This window comes from Lutra lutra, chromosome 14 (genome assembly GCF_902655055.1).
Source record: "Lutra lutra chromosome 14, mLutLut1.2, whole genome shotgun sequence".
NCBI classification, from domain to species: domain Eukaryota; kingdom Metazoa; phylum Chordata; class Mammalia; order Carnivora; family Mustelidae; genus Lutra; species Lutra lutra.
Genome location: NC_062291.1, coordinates 55,959,457 through 55,980,099, shown reverse-complemented (window position 1 = coordinate 55,980,099; position 20,643 = coordinate 55,959,457). Strand labels below are relative to the sequence as shown.

At 37.4% G+C, this 20,643-nt stretch overlaps 1 protein-coding gene across 1 annotated transcript in view; it reads right to left on the bottom strand.

The window, feature by feature from the left end:
- Window positions 1-20,643, bottom strand: part of HELLS (helicase, lymphoid specific) — a 43,788-nt gene extending 23,145 nt beyond the window's left edge. The window contains exons 1-9 of the mRNA XM_047702965.1: window positions 20,487-20,643; window positions 19,937-20,055; window positions 13,997-14,119; window positions 9,792-9,848; window positions 7,658-7,694; window positions 7,508-7,572; window positions 4,203-4,244; window positions 689-913; window positions 158-340 (exon numbers count right to left, since the gene is read on the bottom strand). Of these exons, the coding sequence (XP_047558921.1) occupies window positions 158-340; window positions 689-913; window positions 4,203-4,244; window positions 7,508-7,572; window positions 7,658-7,694; window positions 9,792-9,848; window positions 13,997-14,119; window positions 19,937-20,055; window positions 20,487-20,517 (882 nt within the window). The 5' untranslated portion in view covers window positions 20,518-20,643. The remainder of the gene's footprint in view (window positions 1-157; window positions 341-688; window positions 914-4,202; window positions 4,245-7,507; window positions 7,573-7,657; window positions 7,695-9,791; window positions 9,849-13,996; window positions 14,120-19,936; window positions 20,056-20,486) is intronic.

Genomic DNA, 20,643 nt, shown 5'->3' with positions numbered 1-20,643 from the left:
AATTAAAAAAAAACAAAACAAACAAAAAAAAAAACTTAAAATTAACACAACCCTCAAGATGTAGTACAAAAATCAATTATAATAATAATTTTACAATTCAGGCCACAAAACAGTAATAGAAATGATAATATATTCAACAAAAGGAAATATATCTTACATCTGGTGTAAATCTCTGGAATTCTGCCATCCAATTAGGAAGTGTAGACAAAGGGCCACAGACAAGAAAAGGTCCAGGTACTCCTCTCTGAATCATCAGTGCAATTGTAGCAATGCACTGAACGGTCTTTCCCAATCCCATTTCATCTGCTAAAATGCCATTAATTCCATTTTCCCAAAGCATCTGGACAAAACAATACACACTGTATTTAAATTCGGATATAAACACCTGCTGGATTAGCAACAGTTTACTTCTTCTTTTTACCCAATGATAATAATGATAAGATTGACATATTCATGGTTACAACACCTGTGGGAAATTGGTTATCAAAACCATAGAAGTGTTGGCAATCTTGAATAAAATACCAAAAATTTAGTCTAGATAAATAAATTTGAAAGTAAGTATTTACACACAAAATTTCACATTTAATAATGAACTTGGAAGGAACAACTCAAGTTATGTTATAGCACATTAATAGGCTATTATATAGATATGAACCAATATCTTCTATTAAAATTGAGAATTCATTACCCTAAGCCATTCCATGCCTTCCACTTGGTACCATCGCATCACTCCTCCTGTGAAGTGTTTTGGTTGTTGAAAGGGTACTGGCTGTCCATCACATTTCCGAACTGGGTCAAAAAAGAATTTAGTGTTCTGCCTAACCGTTTGAGACAATCTGTCTTTAATTATAGTATTTGAATCTTTGTTTTTCTGAAGGTCTTCTACACAGAGATTAGAAGAACAACTTTCATTCTGTGAAGAAAAAAAGCTTAATCAGAACGCTGATACATAAGGCTGCTACCCTCTATTTATCAGAAAATTTAATCAAAATTTACCCAGTCCTATAATCATTAAGTATATAGAAATAAAACCATTTGTTGAATAAAACCTTAGAGATACTTACCCCCATTTTCTCACAAACGCAAAGCCATTGAAAAAAAATTGAGATAACTCTTACAGATTACAGGCACACATTATTGAAATGACCTTTACAACTGTACCGCCCATCCAAACTTTTTAAATGAGCTACTCAAGAATTTATTAAACTATTTTCTTAATAATAATTTCTTTCACCCAAATTAAAAATAATGGGTAATGTCCATAAAATAGAAAGGAAAAAAAAAATCCTTTCAAGGAAACAAGAACATTTACTTCCATCTAAATTACTTTCGTTGAAGAAAAAGGGGCAAAGTAAATAAAGTTTAAGAACTCCCTACATCACACTTAAGAGTAGCAATTTATCGGGGCGCCTGGGTGGCTCAGTGGGTTAAGCCTCTGCCTTCAGCTCAGGTCATGATCCCGGGGTCCTGGAATAGAGCCCCACATCAGGCTCTCTGCTCAGTGGGGAGCCTGCTTCCTCCTCTCTCTCTGCCTGCCTCTCTGCCTACTTGTGAACTGTCAAATAAATAATAAAAATTAAAAAAAAAAAAGTAGCCATTTATCTGTAATGACACGCATTACCAACTTACAACAAATGATAGATTTTACTGGTTAGTGACGTCCACAACTCTTTATTTCACATTTAAGAATGTGAAAACGAGGACTGAGTCAATTCAGATGGAAGTCTTATAAATGAGAAGTCACAAATAATGCTACAACTAGACATTCAACTGGAAAATTACAAACCCTGAATTTTACCATTCCATACATAAATTAATTTGTGATGTTCATCATAAAGTCAAAAACAAAACCATAAAGCTTTTAGAAGAAAACAGAGGATCTTGATAACCTCGTGATAATTTCTTAAACAGGACAAAAACGCACTAACTACCAAAGGGGTTGGGGGGAAGCGATAAACTGAGCTACTATAAAACTTAGAAGTTCTGCTTACTGAAAGACACCATTAAGAAAATGAGTAGGCAAGCCACAAACTGAAAGAAAATACAGTACATAAATCTGACAAAGAACTTGTGCATTATATAAAGAACTCATATATCAACAATAAAAGGACAAGTAACTCAATAAATGGGCAAAAGATGTGAATAGGAACTCTAAAAGAAAACATAAAGCCATTAAGAACATGAAAATATACATTAGCAATTAAGAAAATGCAAAATAAAACCACACAAGATTCATTTCACATTCAGTAAAATGTGAAATTCATTTCATGTTCAGTTAAAATTAAGAAGACTAACATGAAATGCTGGTAGTAACATCAAGAGAAACTTTTATTTTATTTATTTTTATTTTTCTTAACAGAAACTTTTATACACTGCTGGTGAGAATAAAATGGTGTGTTCACTTCAGGAAAAGAATTTTCTTAAACTTAAAACATACATTTACAGTTTGACCCAGCAATTCCATTCCTGGGTATATACTCAATAACAAGAAAATACGTCCATACAGACTTGTACACAAATTATCATGGTGGTCTTATTCATAAGTCACAAACTGGAAACAATTCAAATGCCCATCCAGAGAATGGATAAAGAAATTATAATATTCATTCAATGGAATTTTACTCAGCAATTTAAAAAAAGCTACTAATAAACTCAACAATATAAATGAGTATCAACTATGTTGAATAACAAGTTAACAGGAAATAAAAGATACATATTTGGATTTTATTTGTATGAAACAGCCTGTGAAAAAGGTTAAAAACTGGGCAAAACTTGGGGCGCCTGGGTGGCTCAGTGGGTTAAGCCGCTGCCTTCGGCTCAGGTCATGATCTCAGGGTCCTGGGATCAAGCCCCGCATCGGGCTCTCTGCTCAGCGGGGAGCCTGCTTCCTTCTCTCTCTCTGCCTGCCTCTCTGCCTGCTTGTGATCTCTCTCTGTCAAATAAATAAATAAATAAATAAAAAATAAAAATAAAAATAAAAATAATAAAAAATAAAAAAAACTGGGCAAAACTGGTCTGTGACAAAAGTCAAAAAGTCGTTGCCTCCAGGTTTGGTGGTGGGAGAAATGAATAGCAAGGGATACAAGGGATCCTTCTATCATATGAAAAGGTTCTAGGATCCTGATTTGGGTGGTAATTACAGGAATGCATACATTTATCAAAATTCATCAGAATTAACATAAGCATGGTACACATTTACTTACTGCATACTATAAAATGGTCAAAATTCCATAGTAAGTCATGGGAAATCAGACTGAAGCTTTATCTTTGAAGATATAACTAAAGGGGCCCCTGGGTGACTCAGTAGGTTAGCAGTCTGCCTTCAGCTTAGGTCATGATCCCAGGATCCTGGGAATAAGCCCTGCCCCACCTGCTCAGTGGGGAGCCTGTTTCCCAGTCTGCCCCTTCCCCCTGCCATGCCCCTCCTGCGCTGCTCTGGGCGTGCTCTTAAATAGAATTTTTTAATTAAATAAATATGCAACTATATATTATAAAAAAAATGCTTAATCTTATTTATATTTAACATTGTTGAGTTTTAACTGTATCATAAACTAATCCTTATACTGAACAAAGAATAAAAATTAGTGCACTTATATAAGATACAAATTTTGGTCAAAATTATGATGGGCAAAAAGAATAGCTCCCATTTTATAATGTCATCAATTTTCCCAAAAGCCTATTAATCTTTGATAGGTAAGTTAGTTTTTATAACCCTTGGTAAGCATTTTCGTATTACAACTGTTTCTGCTTCCCTGAGAAATCTTATACTTGAAGGGACATGGACAGTGAATACTCAGATAACAAGGAATCTCTCCACATAAAATGGGGGTGGGGTGAGAAGTCTTCCCAAACAGATCCAAACACAATATTTCATGTCAGAAACAAGATTAAGGCACCTCTTAGAGCTTCCACAAGCTGTGGAATATATACATGTGGAATGCATTTTGTTATAGGCACTCGCATTACCGCTAAACTCCCAAGGACCCATAAACTAATATTTACATATTAAGGACCATGCAATAGAAAACCTTAAGTTGATTATGTAAGTAAGCAGCACGATAGGATAAGAAAAAAGTAAATTTTTTTTTAAGGTTAAGAAATAGAATAGCTAGTGAGAAAAAAATGTACACTGGAGATTAAAGGAATTAATGATCAGAGAAACAGATAAGGCTCCTATATTTAATTTCTCATAAATCTCTTACCTCATTCTCCTTTTTATTTTTTTTAGCCACAGACAAAATTTCCTAGAACATTGAGAAAACAGAAATAAAGTAACAATATATGTAGTTCATTCATTTATTTACTCAACAAGCATTTATTCTGTTCTGTTATATTCTATTCTAATATTCTATAAAATATTCTATTCTGTTATATCTTCATGCCAGGAAATGGGGATAGGCTCTCAAGGTAATTAAAATACAGGACTCAAAACTGGTGGACCTCAAGCAAAATTAAGGTTAGTCTTATAAAACTCTGCATTAGTTAACAATATTTAAAAATTGGGTTCTTTGCTCCTAAAATTTCCAGGATTTTTTGTTTTGTTTCTTTTTTAAGCCAAAGCTTACTGAAGAGACTTAAATCCGAATTCACATATGACAATAATCCTCTAGTACAGGGATTGGCAAATATAGCATGTAGACCAACTCCAACTGGCAACCTGTTTTTGTAAATAAAGTTTAATCAGAACAAAGTTGAGCATATTTGCTTAGTTTATGACTGCTTATGACTGCTCTCAGGCTACAAAAGGCCAAGTTCAGTGTTGAGTAGTTACCCACTCAACTATTCAAAGCCAACAACTATCTGACCCTGTACAGAAAAGGTCTTCCAAACCCTGCTCTACAGTCTAAGTTGTGGCTACTCCTGGTATTTCAGGATTCACTTCCAAATGTATTCTAGTCCCAACTCTATTCCACTTTAGGCCTCTGTGGATAGACATCTGAGTTTGTAATTTTGAGCAAGAGGCAAAGACAAATAAATTAAAAATACGGAATAGAAGTGTTCTGATTTTGAAGTACCTACTAGATGCTAAGGGTATGGGGCACCCAGGTGGCTCAGTGGGTTAAATCCTCTGCCTTCAGCTCAGGTCGTGATCTCAGGTTCCTGGGATCGAGCCCTGCATCGGGCTCTCTGCTCAGCGGGGAGCCTGCTTCCTCCTCTCTCTCTCTACCTGCCTCTCTGCCTACTTGTGATCTGTCTGTCAAATAAATAAATAAAATCTTTAAAAAAAGAAAAACACGGGGCGCCTGGGTGGCTCAGTCGGTTAAGCATCTGCCTTCGGCTCCGGTCATGATCCCAGAGTCCTGGGATGGAGCCCCACATTGGGCTCTCTGCTCAGCAGGGAGCCTGCTTCCCCCTCCCTCTCTCTGCCTCTCTGCTACTTGTGATCTCTATCTCTCTCTGTCAAATAAATAAATAAAATCTTTAAAAAAAAAAGAAAAAAGAAAAACAGATGCTAAAGTTATGAAGACAAGCAATACCTGAATGCCACTTGATGAGTTAGGAGAGTATTATATCAAATTATCTGAAAAAGTTATCATCAGGACATAACCATTAAAGATTTAAGTTAGGGTATGTTTCAAGCAGAGAATAGCATGTGCAGAGGGGATGAAATGGTAGATACTTTCAAGAAACTTCAAATATATCTTAAATTTAAGATATGTAGGATGATGGGACACATGAGTTAAGTGGCTGACAAAAATATATATACATGCTTACATGGGTTGTCACATGTGTATGCAAAGTATTATTTAAGTATAGATATTCATACCCTAAGGCTGAAGGGATATAGGGAACAGAGCTGTCTTTTAAACTAAGTAAAAATAAATAAATACAATGACTAAGCTGAACCTTCTTGAAAAATAATGTGTGAATCAGCCAAAACAAACCTAGTATTATCTATGAAGCACTGTTAAAAATTAAACCTTGTAACTAAACTCCTGACCCTCCTTACCTCCTTTTCATTTATATACAAACTGGTAACAAATATGTATTTTTAAGTTTTTGAAATTGCCAGGCTCTCTCCTGCCTCTGGACATCTGTCAAAGGTTATTCTGCCAAAGGTTATTCACTCTTCCTAGAACACTCTTCACTACCTCCTCTATATCTTACTATTTCCCTATTAACTCTCCCCAACCTTTAAATGATTTTACTTTTATTCTTCAAGTTACAACTCAGATGTCACCTTCTAAATAAAAATTTTATGAACTTAGTGCCTCAGTTTAGAGTCCATTTATAAGCTCAAAAGAGCCCAATTATAATTGACTACTCATTTCTCACAGGATGAAAGCTAAGGCAAAGACCGTATCTACTAAGCTTGATCAATTGATCTTATACATGTAAGACAAAGTTTGCCCACACCTGATATGCTACCAACATTTGATAAATGTGTAACTGCCTGAATTTCAATAAGTCTAAGTAATACTTAAATAATAGTTTTTCAAATTGTAGGCTATGTTTATAATCAATCAAATGAGTCTTCACCATTATTTTTACTTTTTTTTTTTTAAGATTTTATTTATTTATTTGACAGACAGAGATCACAAGTAGGCAGAGAGGCAGGCAGAGAGAGAGAGGAAAGGAAGCAGGCTCCCTGCTGAGCAGAGAGCCCGATTCGGGGCTCGATCCCAGGACCCTGGGATCATGACCTGAGCCGAAGGCAGAGGCTTAACCCACTGAGCCACCCAGGCGCCCCTTCACCATTATTTTTAAATGAAAGAAAAAAAGAAGGAAAATATTAGAGTGTACCCATAAACACAAGTATGTGAAATTTTGTATTTTATACTTTATGAAGATCTCAAGAGTTTGAATCTCAGGTTACAGAAAAATATAGTAAATAACAATGTTAGAATTTTTTTTTTTAATGTAAGAATGTAACATTAAATATGCCTAAGGGATATTTAAGGTTTGTTATAATTAAATATGCTTTTTAATTTATATTTTATGAAATAACATGTGACAAGAAGATAAAAAAGGATCTGGTTTTAAAAGGGACTATATGGGGGGGGGGGGGGTGGGCAGTGCCTAAGTCCTCAGTCAGTTAGGTGTCTGCCTTTAGTTCAGGTTATAATCCCAGGGTCCTGGGATAGACCCGCATCAGGCTCCCTTCCCTGATCAGTGGGCAGTCTGCCTCTCCCTCAAGCTTGTGCTCTCACTCTCTCTCTCAAATAAACAAAATCTTTAAAAAATAAAAAATAAAATAAAAATGACTATATGATTTCAGTTCCCTAAAGGTCCTCAACAAGGAACAAGAACAAAGTTCTGAAGATAAGATCTTGAAGTCATGAGAAATATCTGATAATAGTAACTTTTTATTATAATAATTTCTAAATAGGCCAAGCTCACATTCCCTTAGCAAACAGGAAGACGGTGCCATTTTCTTCCCTGAAATAGTCCCTTCACAGCCTGAAAAGCCAAACAAATAACAGCAATCCATACAGCTTTAAATGTGGTTTGAAATCCACAAGTTCTACTCAGTGAATCTTATGGGCCCTCCCCACTTTATTTTTACCTCTTTTGACATGACCTCTGAAATATTGTAGGATTCATCTTCTCTTCCTCTCTTCTTTCTCATGACTATTAAAAAAAATTATTTTATTTTTGATAGCAATAAAAGTGAAAATATAAACATATTCTTCAAAAGTAGAACAAGGAAGTTTACCTGGATTCTCCTCACTTGCATCAATGGAATTTTTACTCTACAAAACAAGAATTTAGGATATTATTTTTCTAGGAACTTTATGGTATTACATATTAAAAGACATTAAGTAAATAAATGCCCAATGTCCTTGCATTTGAGTCACATCCACAACTCTATTACTCCTACCAACATGTAACCTCTTTCTACATTTCCCCACCAGAACTTGCTTATAACTGTATTCCTTTTTCTTGATGACTCTACTTTCCCCATTTTTTTCCCATTTGATATATTTCCAAATTAAACACAGAAGGCATTTTTATTTTGCCATGTATATTTTCTGTAACTGCAGGTTTATGCTAAAGATATTCAGTGGGTATGATATGGAAGGACAACTCATTTTCAGTAAAATTTTTATGTTAAATAACTGAAAGCAGAAATAAAAGAGAATAATGATTTAAAAATATTAGTGAGGGGAAATACAGGAAAGGAAGAGATGTTCAAAAAAAAGTTTCAAAATGAGAGGTGGAAAGGAAGATCAAGAATAGGGAGAAAATATGTATAAGAAATCAAAATAACAAAAGTAAATTTAATTTCTTACATAAACCCCACACCACACATGGGGCTCAAACTCACAACCTGAGATCAAGAGTCATGTGCTCTACCTAACGAATGATTCAGCAAGGTGCCTCAAGAAGGTAAATTTTAGGGGCGCCTGGGTGGCTTAGTGGGTTAAGCCTCTGCCTTCGGCTCAGGTCATGATCTCAGGGTCCTGGGATTGAGCCCCGCATCCAGCTCTGCTCAGCAGGGAGCCTGCTTCCCCCACTCTCTCTCTGCCTGCCTCTCTCCCTACTTGTGATCTCTCTCTGTCAAATAAAATAAATAAAATCTCAAAAAAAAAAGAAGGTAAATTTTAAAATAAAGTTAAAAAGTTAGAGGACTGGGGCACCTGGGTGGCTCAGTCATTAAGCATCTGCCTTTGGTTCAGGTTGGGATTGAGGCCCAAATCAGGCTCCCTGCTCTGCAGTAAGCCTGCTTTCTCCCTCTCCCATTTCCCCTGCTTGCTCTCGCTGTGTCTCTGTCAAATAAATAAATAAAATCTTTAGAAAAAAGTTAGAGGATTAAAAATATAAAATACCAAAAGGGACTGGTGAGATGGAACAGGCAGAATTTAATGGCTGGCACCTTTTGAATACAGCAGCGGTGGGGGGGAGGGCACACGGGGACAAAACCCTGACATAAAAAGTTAGCTGGGAAAAAGTGAACAACAGATTAAACCTACAGGTTGAAGAGTAGGAAGTAAATGATTAAACAAGTAAAATTATCTTTTAAGTTTACATTCTTCAAAACCCAAAATAAGGGGTGCCTGGGTGGCTCAGAGGGTTTAGCCTCTGCCTTCGGCTCAGGTCATGGTCTCAGGGTCCTGGGATCGGGCCCTGCATCTGGCTCTCTGCTCAGTAGGGAGCCTGCTTCCCCCTCTCTCTGACTACTTGTGATCTCTCTCTGTCAAATAAGAAAGGAAAAAAAAATCTAAAACAACAATAATAATAAAAAATAAAAGTAAAGCTTAGAATATATGACACACAGTAAGTACTCTAAATGTTGCTCTCTCTTTTCACTAGTACAACTGTTCTTTATACAAATTCCAACAATATGGCATTAAACAGCCTCATGTTAAAATAAATTTACCCCAAAAGATCACATCTAAAATTCCAGCTATCCCTAAATGAATGCTCTATTATCTGAAATGTTATTAGCGGATAGAATAAATTTGCTCCAATTTTGGCTTCACTGCTGCAGCTATGCACGATACAAATTTAAATTATTATGGATCCATGCTGACATGATGAGGTTGGAGGCATTAAGGGGAAAGAATAATCACTATGAGCACCAAAAGAACTGGCCACTTAGAAGAGTGAAATTTTGAAATTAAGAAAAACAGAATAAGAAACTGAAAGGGTTATACTTTAGCTTTCCTTCCATATCTAAGAATATTGAGAAAACAGATTTTATATGTTCCTATGCAGCTTATAACAAAGATAGGTTTTCAGATAAAGAAGGTTAAAATTAAGTAGATGATCTATAAAGTTAAGACTACAGAGGAATTTCCTCAATATTTAAGGTAACATAAAGGACTTTCTAGCTTACTATATATTACCTTAGTAACCTTTAGGGATTCCTTTTTTCTCTCCAATTTCTCTTTCTTCCTCTGTTCCTGTAAGATACTTTTTTCTTAGTGCCACAAGTGGAAAATGCAAAATATAAAACACACAGCTCAAGTAACATGTACACAACGAAGAGCTATAGAAAGATCTAAAAACAAGGGAGAACTTACACTTCAAACCTTTAAGGAGCAACAGGAACAGACCTTCCTGCCTTACACAACTGAAATCCATATAAGTATATTAAACAGTGATTTTCAGACAATATGCAGCAAAGGAGAGTGAACACTGAAAAAGGGAAACAAATGAGACAAATCTTGATTGTTCAGTTTACTGCCTGAAGGCAATTCTCAAGTGCAAATAATGGAGGAAGAATCTTTTTTTTTTTTTTTTAAAGATTTAATTTATTTATTTAACAGAGAGATTACAAGTAGGCAGAGCAGCAGGCAGAGAGGGGAGGAAGCAGGCTCCCTGCCGAGCAGAGAGCCCAGGAAGCAGGCTCCCTGCCGAGCAGAGAGCCCGATGCGGGGCTCGATCCCAGGACCCTGAGATCATGACCCGAGCCGAAGGCAGAGGCTTAACTCACTGAGCCACCTAGGTGCCCCGTGGAGGAAGAATCCTAACAGCTCAACAGCCTCCCTGAGTTGAAGAGACAAGAGGACAAAACTTAAGAGCAGCTAGCATACTCAGGGTCAGGTACACAAAGAAAGCCCTCAAGGTACGTAGTTGAAATTTCAGGTTGAGAACTATCAGTGACATGAGTGTAAAACCAAGGCAACTAGAAAATAGCAAGTAAAGTAATCCTTTGTGCTTACAGGGGATCGATCAGGAACAGTTCGTACCCATCAGGCAAAGTGACAAGGCAAGTTACTACCAGACTAAAAGCTGTTCCATACGCACCCTAACAAAGCTTTAAAAGACAGACAAAAAGGGATTCAAGGGGCGCCTGGGTGGCTCAGTGGGTTAAGGCCTCTGCCTTCCGCTCAGGTCATGATCCCAGGGTCCTGGGATCGAGCCCCGCATCGGGCTCTCTGCTCAGCAGAGAGTCTGCTTCCTCCTATCTCTCTCTGCCTGCTTCTCTGCCTACTTGTGATCTCTGTCAAATAAATAAATAAAATCTTTAAAAAAAAAAAAAAGGGATTCAAACCATTTCCAAAAGATGGTTAAAAGATGTATGCCTTATGGGGCGCCTGGGTGGCTCAGTGGGTTAAGCCGCTGCCTTCGGCTCAGGTCATGATCTCAGGGTCCTGGGATGAAGGCCCGCATCGGGCTCTCTGCTCAGCGGGGAGCCTGCTTCCCTCTCTCTCTCTCTCTCTCTCTGCCTGCCTCTCTGTCTACTTGTGATCTCTCTCTGTCAAATAAATAAATAAAATCTTTAAAAATATATATATTAAAAAAAAAAAAAGATGTATGCCTTGGGTGCCTGGGTGGCTCAGTTAGTTAAGTGTCTGCCTTTGGCTCAGGTCATGATCCCAGGGTCCTGGGATCGAGTCCCACATTGCACTCCCTGCTCAGGGGGAGTCTGCTTCTCCCTCTCCCCTTCCTCCCTGCTTGTGCAAACTCTGTCAAATAAATAATAAAATCTTAAAAAAAAAAAAGATACATACATTATAATAACTCATTAAGTGTGGATTATTTTACTCTCCTATATTTGTATTTCATTTTACCATACAAAAGTTCATGAGCAAAGGAAAAAATACTTAGCAAAAGCAAAATCTTGATTGATAACTGAACTGTGAATGATGGGGACACAGGGGATTACTGTAGCCTTGAAATTTGCACAAGGTTTTAAATCTTCATAGGTTCTAGTGGGCAATAAATAAATTATATAGTATCTTATATAAGTACAATGGGAAGAACAGACAAGGTAAAGGGGGTCAGGAGTGTGCAGACAGAAAAGGTGTCAGACAGCAATTTCACTTAAGATTGTTAGGGCAGGCTTCATCAGGAAAACATTTAAGCCAGGCTTAAAGGTGATGAAGTAAGCTATGCAGATATCTACAAGAAGATGGTTCCAAGTACAAAACAGCTAGTGCAAAGGCCCAAAGGCAGAAACACACTTTTCTAGAATGAAGTCTAGAAAAGTAAGAGGGTTGAAGGAGACAGTTAAGACTGCTTATTGTCTTGGGGCGCCTGGGTGGCTCAGAGGGTTAAGCCTCTGCCTTCGGCTCAGGTCATGGTCTCAGGGTCCTGGGATCGAGCCCCGCATCGGGCTCTCTGCTCAGCGGGAGCCTGCTTCTTTCTCTCTCTCTCTGCCTGTCATTTCCTGTTTGTGCTCTCTCTTTCTGGCAAATAAATAAATAAAATCTTTAAAAAAAAAAAAAAAAGACTGCTTATTGTCTTGTGGACCACCATTAAGACTTAAGGCTTATTGGAGCACCTGGGTGGTTCAGCTGGTTCAGCATCTGCCTTTGGCTCAGGTCGTGATCCTGGGGCAGAGTCCCATGTCCAACCCTGCTGAGCAGGGAGGCTAATTCTCCCTCTGCCCCTGCATCTCCCTCCTCCTTCCCCTGCCCCGTCCATTGTAATCACTTTCAAATTAAGTAAAATCTTAAAAAAAAAAGAAAAAAAAACCATTTTGGTTTTGTCACAATCAATGTAAACTGGAAAACAGTGAAACCTCATAGAAAGCAGTGAAACACGGGATCACCTTCGCAGGAAAAAGGAAGCACTGAAGAAAAATAAATTCTTCACTCAAATAAAAATACTTCCAAAAACAAAAGCAAATGAAGACTTTTTCAGAAATACAAAAGCTAAAAAATATATCATCAAAAGAAAATGCAAATGAATCTATTGTAACGGAAAGCAGATCAGTGACTATTTGGTGAGGAAGACAGGAAGTGAAGGATGGGAGAAAATTTAAAAGGGGGCAGGAATTCAGTCATATAAAAGAAGAGAACCTTGCAATTTGAAACATGAATGGACCTTGTGGGCATTATGCTAAGTGAAATGAGTCAGAAAGATAAATACCACATAATCTAATTTGTGGAATCTTAAAAAAACAAAACACCCCAAGCTCATAAATACAGAGAAAAGACTGATGATTGGTGGTGGTGTAATGAGTGACAAGTTAAAAGGTACAAATATCCAGTTATAGTCAGTCAGGGCTATGCATTATACAGCCTGGTGACTATAGTTGGTAATACTCTATTGCTTGTTTAAAAGTTGCTAAGAGTAAAGCTTAAATTTTTTTTTTTAAAGATTTTATTTATTTATTTGTTAGAGAGAGAGAGAGAGAGCATGAGCACAGGCAGACAGAGTGGCAGCAGAGGCAGAGGGAGAAGCAGGCTCCCCACCGAGCAAGGAGCCCGATGTGGGACTCGATCCCAGGACGCTGGGATCATGACCTGAGCCGAAGGCAGCCGCTTAACCCACTGAGCCACCCAGGCGTCCCTAAAGCTTAAAATTTCTTATCATAAGAAAAAAATTGTTAACTATGTATGGTGAAAGATGTTAACTAGACTTACTGTGGTGATCATTTCACAACATACACAAATACTGAATCATAACCTGAAACTAGTACATTATGTCAATTTTACTTTAATTTAAAAAGAAGGGGGGGCATAATTTTTTGAGTTGATGGCTATGTTGATTACCTTGATTGTGGTGAATTCATGGGTGTATACATGTGAAAACATATAAAACTGTACATTATATACATGTGTTTTGTATGTATCAATTATATCTCAATAAATCAATTAAAAAAAAAAAGACTAAGCAACATAAAGTCCACAATTTCCAGCATCCAAAAACTATCACTAGACAGGATAAAAATCAGACAAATAAACAGAGGTATATTCATATAGTGGAATCCTTCTCAGGAATAAAGAGAACGGCCTACTGAATAAACACAAGTGAATCACAATATGCTGAGCTAAAGAGGCAAGACACAATAAAGTGTTTAATGCATGTTCCATCTGTATATTCTAGAAAAAGCAATACCAATCTATTGTGACAGAAAACAGAAATCAGAGGTCTTGGAGGCCAGGCATGGGGATCACTGAGACAAGAAAAGTTCTTGGGGTAACGGAAATGCTCCTCATCTTGACTGTGCTGGTGGTTACACAGATCTATACACTGGTCAAAACTCATCAAACAGTAAACTTAAAATGTGTACAGCTTACTGTATGTGATTTTTATCACAATAAAGTGATTTTTTAAAAATGTAAGCTACTAGTTCTAATCATTTACATACACATACCTCTAGTTGTTGCTGTTCCATTTTAGTCAATAAAAATTTGGAGTAGATATTGCTTTTCTCAAGTAAATGTTGAAGTCTACGGTACCGAATGTCCACAGACTCTCTATCCCAAGACATGCGAGCCTATCCAAAAAGAAAATTTCCATAACTGTTAAGTTTTCTGACATACATGATGTTTTGCACAAGACGTTAAAAAAAAAAAAGGCTAAATAAATACTCTTTGAGTTTGATATATTTCCTGTAATTAATGGGGAAAAAATATTTTTCTAGTATTAACTTTACTAACAATGGTTTATTTTAACCCAAAACCAGGACAAATAGCTTAAAAAATAGGATTCCGGGGTTCAACATGCCATTTGGTATGATGCAGCTTAGATACCAAAATATTGAAATTCAGACACTGGACACGTTTACTGGCATCCATCAATTTTTGAAAGTTACAAAATTAACATTATAAATTAAATACTTCAAGCAGATTTAAGTTTTTTGAACAATCAAATGATTTCAAAAAATTTTTACATACCAGTTTTATTTGAAAGAGCATTAGAAGTAATAAATAATTTAATTGGCTAGGAACTAGAACAACTGTTCTTAGAATTTTAAAACTGTATTGTCCAGATGCCTGGCTGAATCAGTCGGTAGAGCATGCCGACTCTTGATCTCAGGGTATGAGTTTGGGCCCCAGTTGTGCCTAGAGATTGCTTCAGAAAACAAAAAACAAAACAAAAACTGCGCTGTCAAAATATTTCAACATGCTAAATCTACTTATGATTATTAGAAGCTTCTTCCTCCTCAGCGTTGTGTCCCCAGTTTTGCCCTTGTTTTTAGGCTTGTTTTATTCCTACTCTTAGCTCAATCTTCCTCTTCTGTACATCTTCAAATTACAAACCTGCTTTCTCTATTACTTTAACACACCATTTATTAAGTGATTTCTAAATCTACAGTAGGCTAGTGGCTGAGGAGGAATCCTCTCTCAGTTCACAATGATAAAGTAAAATATTTCTAAAAAATACCAGAGGGAAAAAAAAATAAAATAAAATAAAAAATTTAAAAAAAATTAAAAAAAAAAAATACCAGAGGGCACATGATGAACATAAAAGCAACAAATAAATAGTATAGTTCAGTGGTCCACAACTTCTTTCTGTAAAGGGCCAAAGGGTAAATATTTAAATATCTGAGCATATGGCTTACAAATACTCAATTCTGCCTTTTTGGACAAGAGCAGTAAAACAATATATAAACAAATGGGCAAGGCTATGTTCCAACAGAACTTTATTTACCTAAACAGGCACGATCCAGTTCATAATATGTCAACTCAGTATAATCTGAATTTAAAAACAAAAAACAAAAAAAACCTACAACACACTAAGTGCGCTGAAGTGAATCCAGGTGAATTCATCTATCAAAGCTAAATATATGCAAACCTTACCAACCAGCAATTCTACTCCTGAGATAAAGTTTGTGTGTGCATGAGGGTTCACACACGCATGTATGCATACATGCAGAGGCTGATCTTGTACTTCAGAGACCACTGTTTTTCCTAGATGTTCTATCATCTCTCCAGCTTTTCTTTCAAAATAAATTTTTCTATTACAAAAGCAATGACAATAAAATGTGTAAGGATAAATAAAATGAAAATAAATACACATTTTAGAGAAATTATATATTTAGGGGCACCTGGGTGGCTCAGTGGGTTAAGGCCTTTGCCTTTGGCTCAGGTCATGATCCCAGGGTCCTGGGATCCAGCCCCGCATCGGGCTCTCTGCTCGGCAGGGAGCCTGCTTCCCCCTCTCTCTCTGCCTGCCTCTCTGCCTACTTGTGATCTCTGTCTGTCCAAATAATAAATAAAATCTTAAAAAAAAAAATTATATATTTAAAAAACACCCATAAAACAATTCTATCGGGCGCCTGGGTGGCTCAGTGGGTTGAAGCCTCTGGTTCATGATCCCAGGGTCCTAGGGGAGTCCCCTGTCCCCTGTCCGCCTCTCTGCTCAGCGGGAAGCCTGCTTCCCTTTCTCTCTCTGCCTGCCTCTCTGCCTACTAGTGGTCTCTGTCTGTCAAATAAATGAATAAAATCCTTAAAAACAAACAAACAAACAAAAAAACCCCAAATCTGTCCATGCAGATAATCTCTGTTCACATCTCACAAAACTATTTTCAGTTCTTTTAGAACAGTGTTTCTTTTACTATTACCGATGTTACTGGATTACAATAGTCAATGAATGAAATAGATATTATAAACTGAAAGATGAAATTACTTAGAATTTGAAAAAAAGATTTTTTTGGTAAATAATTTAAGTAGTCTCTACCCAACATGGGGCTCAAACTCACAAACCTGAGATCAAGAGTCACATGCTCCACCAACTGAGCCAGCCAGGTGCCCCTGAAAAAAATCCTTAACTTTTAAAATTTGTTTAAACTTTAATTAAAATATTCTGGGCTTAATTTAGATATTAATTTAGATATATATGCTACCTTAAATCCTGTTCAGAATAATTTAGCACACATTTTAAGTAATTAAAGATTAAATATGTTACACTAATCTGTAAATAATATAATTAGGAAACTAAATCAATTACTAACCTTCAACACCAACCTTCCGTATTTCAAAATAATTTGGTAATAAGCCTTATCTACCATTACTGTTTCTTAACAATTTTATCTGTTATATTAAGGTGAACTGTAGCTCTGTGGAAAGCACTGAGCGCCTGGCAGGAAGAGTATGCCAATGGACACCAATGGCATAAATTCCCACAGTCTACATCATTATCTCTCCCGAGCACCAACACCAGTTTGGGAGTGGGGGTGGAGTTACACTTCACTCTCCACAATCTGAACTACTTTCCTTTCATCTAACACTTATCAGAACTTTTTACCTTTCCCCTCCCCCAGGATATACACATTAATGCTATTCTTCACCTCTTCTGGACTAACAATGACTTCTTTCAAAAGGAAATACAGGTGAAAAGCCAAAGAAAATAACTGTAGCAAATCAATGTAAAAGCCATTTTCTACTCTTTACAAACTTTACAATCTCCTAAAGCAAAGTTAATGCTCCTCATTAAGAATCTTGGGGCGCCTGGGTGGCTCAGTGGGTTAAGCCTCTGCCTTCGGCTCAGGTCATAATCTCAGCGTCCTGGGATCTCCTGGGATGGAGCCCCACATCGGACTCTCTGCTCAGCGGGGAGCCTGCTTCTCCCTCTCCCTCTGCCTGCCTCTCTGCCTACCTGTGATCTCTCTGTCAAATAAATAAATAAAATCTTTAAAAAAAAAAAAAAAGAATCTTAAGCAAGCTCTTCTTAAGTACTTCTAAATATATGCCCATAAATACGTTTTCTCCCAAAAGAAAAGGAATCTTTATTTTTGTACTGCCAATTTTTTGGTCTCCAAAGACAAGCAAGCAAGGAGAGACTAATTCTTAGAATTTTCCCCATCGTCAAGTAAGGAACAACTTGTAAGTTAAAAGTGCAAAAATTAATCAAATTCTTTCAATACTATAAATAAAAAGGCAATATAATAATAATAGACCATAATACGACTGGCTTTTCGGCAAAGCACACACTGGTTTTAGTGTAAGAACTGAAGAGAGCTATACAATTTATTCATGGAGTGATTGAAAATGGATTAGAAATTGCTATTTTAGGGGCACCTGGGTGGCTCAGTGGGTTAAGCCTCTGCCTTCCGCTCAGGTCATGATCTCAGGGTCCTGGGATCGAGCCTCGAATCTGGGCTGGCTCCCTACTCCCCCCCTCTGCCTCTTTGCCAATTTGTGATCTCTGTCAAAAAAATAAATAAAATCTTAAAAAAAAAAAAAAAAGAAATTGCTATTTAAAGTTCTATGATGAATAACTGCTAAAGAAAAGCTAGTTTTACCATACCTATCCCTCAACAGTAACAATTCCAAAAAATTTTTGGACTGATGCAAAACATTTGTTCAAAAGCTTAAATATTTCGCTTAAAGTATAAGTCATTTTGATTCCTTGTTTAATCAGCAAATACTTAGGGTACTATAAATTTTGAGAGAGCTTTCCAAAATGTGGAAATGGGGGCATGTGGCTGGCTTAATCAGTGGAACATGTGACTCGATCTCAGGGTTGTAAGTCTGAGCCCCATGTTAGGTGTATAGATTACTTAAAAATAAAATCTTTTAAAAGAAAAATGTAAAAATGTTTCATCCCTTGAATTAATGCATTCTGGAAATGTCTTTTCATTGTACCTCATACTGTTTCTTCAAATAGTACTTTCTTTCCCAACAATCTTCATGAGTCACAAAACTGAAGATATACTACTCAAAATGAAGGCTTTACCATTCTTACAACCTCTGCAGTTGATTCAGTTCTAGACACTTGCCCCAGGATTCACCCTTTATAATTATCCTCTGGTTACATGGCTAGTAAGTACCTTTATTTTATTTACATAATCTTATATATGCTGTATAATAATAAAGTATTCTTTTTCCATAGTTTGAAATTCAATAAACAATTTACTGATTGCCTATTTGATAGGTGAACAGCCAACAAAAACAAAACAGTAAGTGACGCCCTCTCAGTAAGCAAAATGGTAAGTAATGATAACACTACTTAGTACTAGATAGTACTACAAAAATTTATACAGAGAGGAAAGGTAAAAGGTGATTCGTGGTCGACTTCCCAACTCTATTAAAATTTGTTTTTCTATTAAAATTTCTTAACATTTCTGTAACTGGTTATGGTTAACTATGGTTGACGAATAATAACAAAACTAGTATTACTGGAGTGAAAGTACAGCACAGTGGTTAGAAAGTGTGAATTCTGGAATGACATGGCCTACATTACAATCTTGGCTCTATTAAAGCTGTGGAACTCCCTGCTCCCGGCACGTTCTCTACATGCCTCAGTTTTCTCATCTGTAAAATGAAGTGAAAACAGAACCTACTTCACAGAATGCTTTAATAAAAATAGTAGTTTATACTAGTAATTAAGCTAGTAAATTTAATAGTTATAATGAACAGCAGTATCTACTTTGTAGTCTAGTTAAGATGCCAATTAGTAAATACATGTACAACATTCACAACAGTGTTCAGGAGGTGTTAACAGTGCTAGCAGAAGAATCATTTCTGTTAATATTAAATAGCAGGGAACCAATTGATTCATTAATTGCCTTTGAGGTGCAGTATTTCCCAAATTAAGTAATTCTGCATGGAGTTAATTAAATATTAAAGTATACTTCCTAAGGTATAGGGTTAAAGATAAGAACACTTAAGACAGCCAGAGTTCAAATTCAAGTTCACTGGTGTGTGACCCTCCCCCCCAAGTGCCCCAGCTTCCTCATATGTAAATGTAGAGATATCAAAAGTACCTACAGCATCACAATATCAGGAGTGCTAAATAAATTACTACAAGAAAATAATTTAGGAGGCGGAATGTAAGTGGGGGTGGCTATCACTCCTTTTTTTGAACAGGGGATGATAAAGCAGCAAAGTGGGGCTTTATTACTGGGAGTGAAATACACTTAAGAACTGAAATTTCAAGTGGTTAAAAACTGCTTCGGTCATCTGCAAAATATATACTCTGTAAAAGAAAACCACTTATCACCGAAAATGTACACCCCATTTTTATCTAAACAATCTTACTTAGCACTAGTCCAAGAAACCAAAAGGAAAACACCAAGTTTATCACTTAGGTGGTCAATAGCACTAAATACCTAAGAAATTCACTACCGATTTTGGAAGAATTGATCTAGCTAAAGAAGCAACTTGAAACGTTCTCCGACCAAGACTACAAATCACAGAAGCATCATTGAAAGCACGAGCAAAGGTGTCTCAAAGATAGCGTTGAGTAAACATACTAATAGATAAATAACAGCCCGTTTTAAAGATCATGAAAAAAGCAGACGGGAGACCAAACCTCCGAGGAAGGTCACTGCTGGCTCAATCGACGATGAACTTGATTCCTAAATTACCTTTTCGATCATCTTCCGCTCCCTTTCAAGTCCAGCAGCCTCTAGCTGTTCTTCCTCCTCCAGCATGGCTTGAGTAATCACGGCAGGCTCCGGTTCAACCACGTCTGGAGTCGGGGACCCTAAGAGGGGATAAAGTTTTAAAATTGCAGTTTTAAAAAATTACCGGTTACTCAACTCCCACATTCAATAATCTTTCCCGGATGCATTTGAGGCAAAAACTGAAGACCCACGGGACGCCAGCATCAGTCCTCTGAAAACATCCTGGGTCTCCACAATGTCAAGTGGCCAGGACCCCAGGTGACCAGTAGGGATGCTCTCGAAAATGCGGCCCCGCTGTGTAAAGTCTCCTACATCGCGCACATATGCGCATCTGGGGCCCTCCACTCACCTTCCACAGCTTCTTGCCCTCTCTTCCTCAGTCTCTGCCTGGAATCAGCTCTACCCACCAATCTCGGTTGTAGCCTCCATGCTGCCCCCCTCCCCCCCCCCCCCCCCCGCCCCCGGCCCGGACGCCGCCGCGGGCGCCCGGAGGAAGGGTCTCCGCACTCACCACCGCTACTCGCGGGCCGCTGCGCCGGCATGGCTGGACACACACTCCGGAACCCGATCCTCGGCTCTCAGGGTCTGCAACGCCGCGCGCCGAAGTCTCACAGACGCTGCCTGCTCAGCCTCCTCACCAATTCCCCGGCCAAGGAAAAACGCGCGCT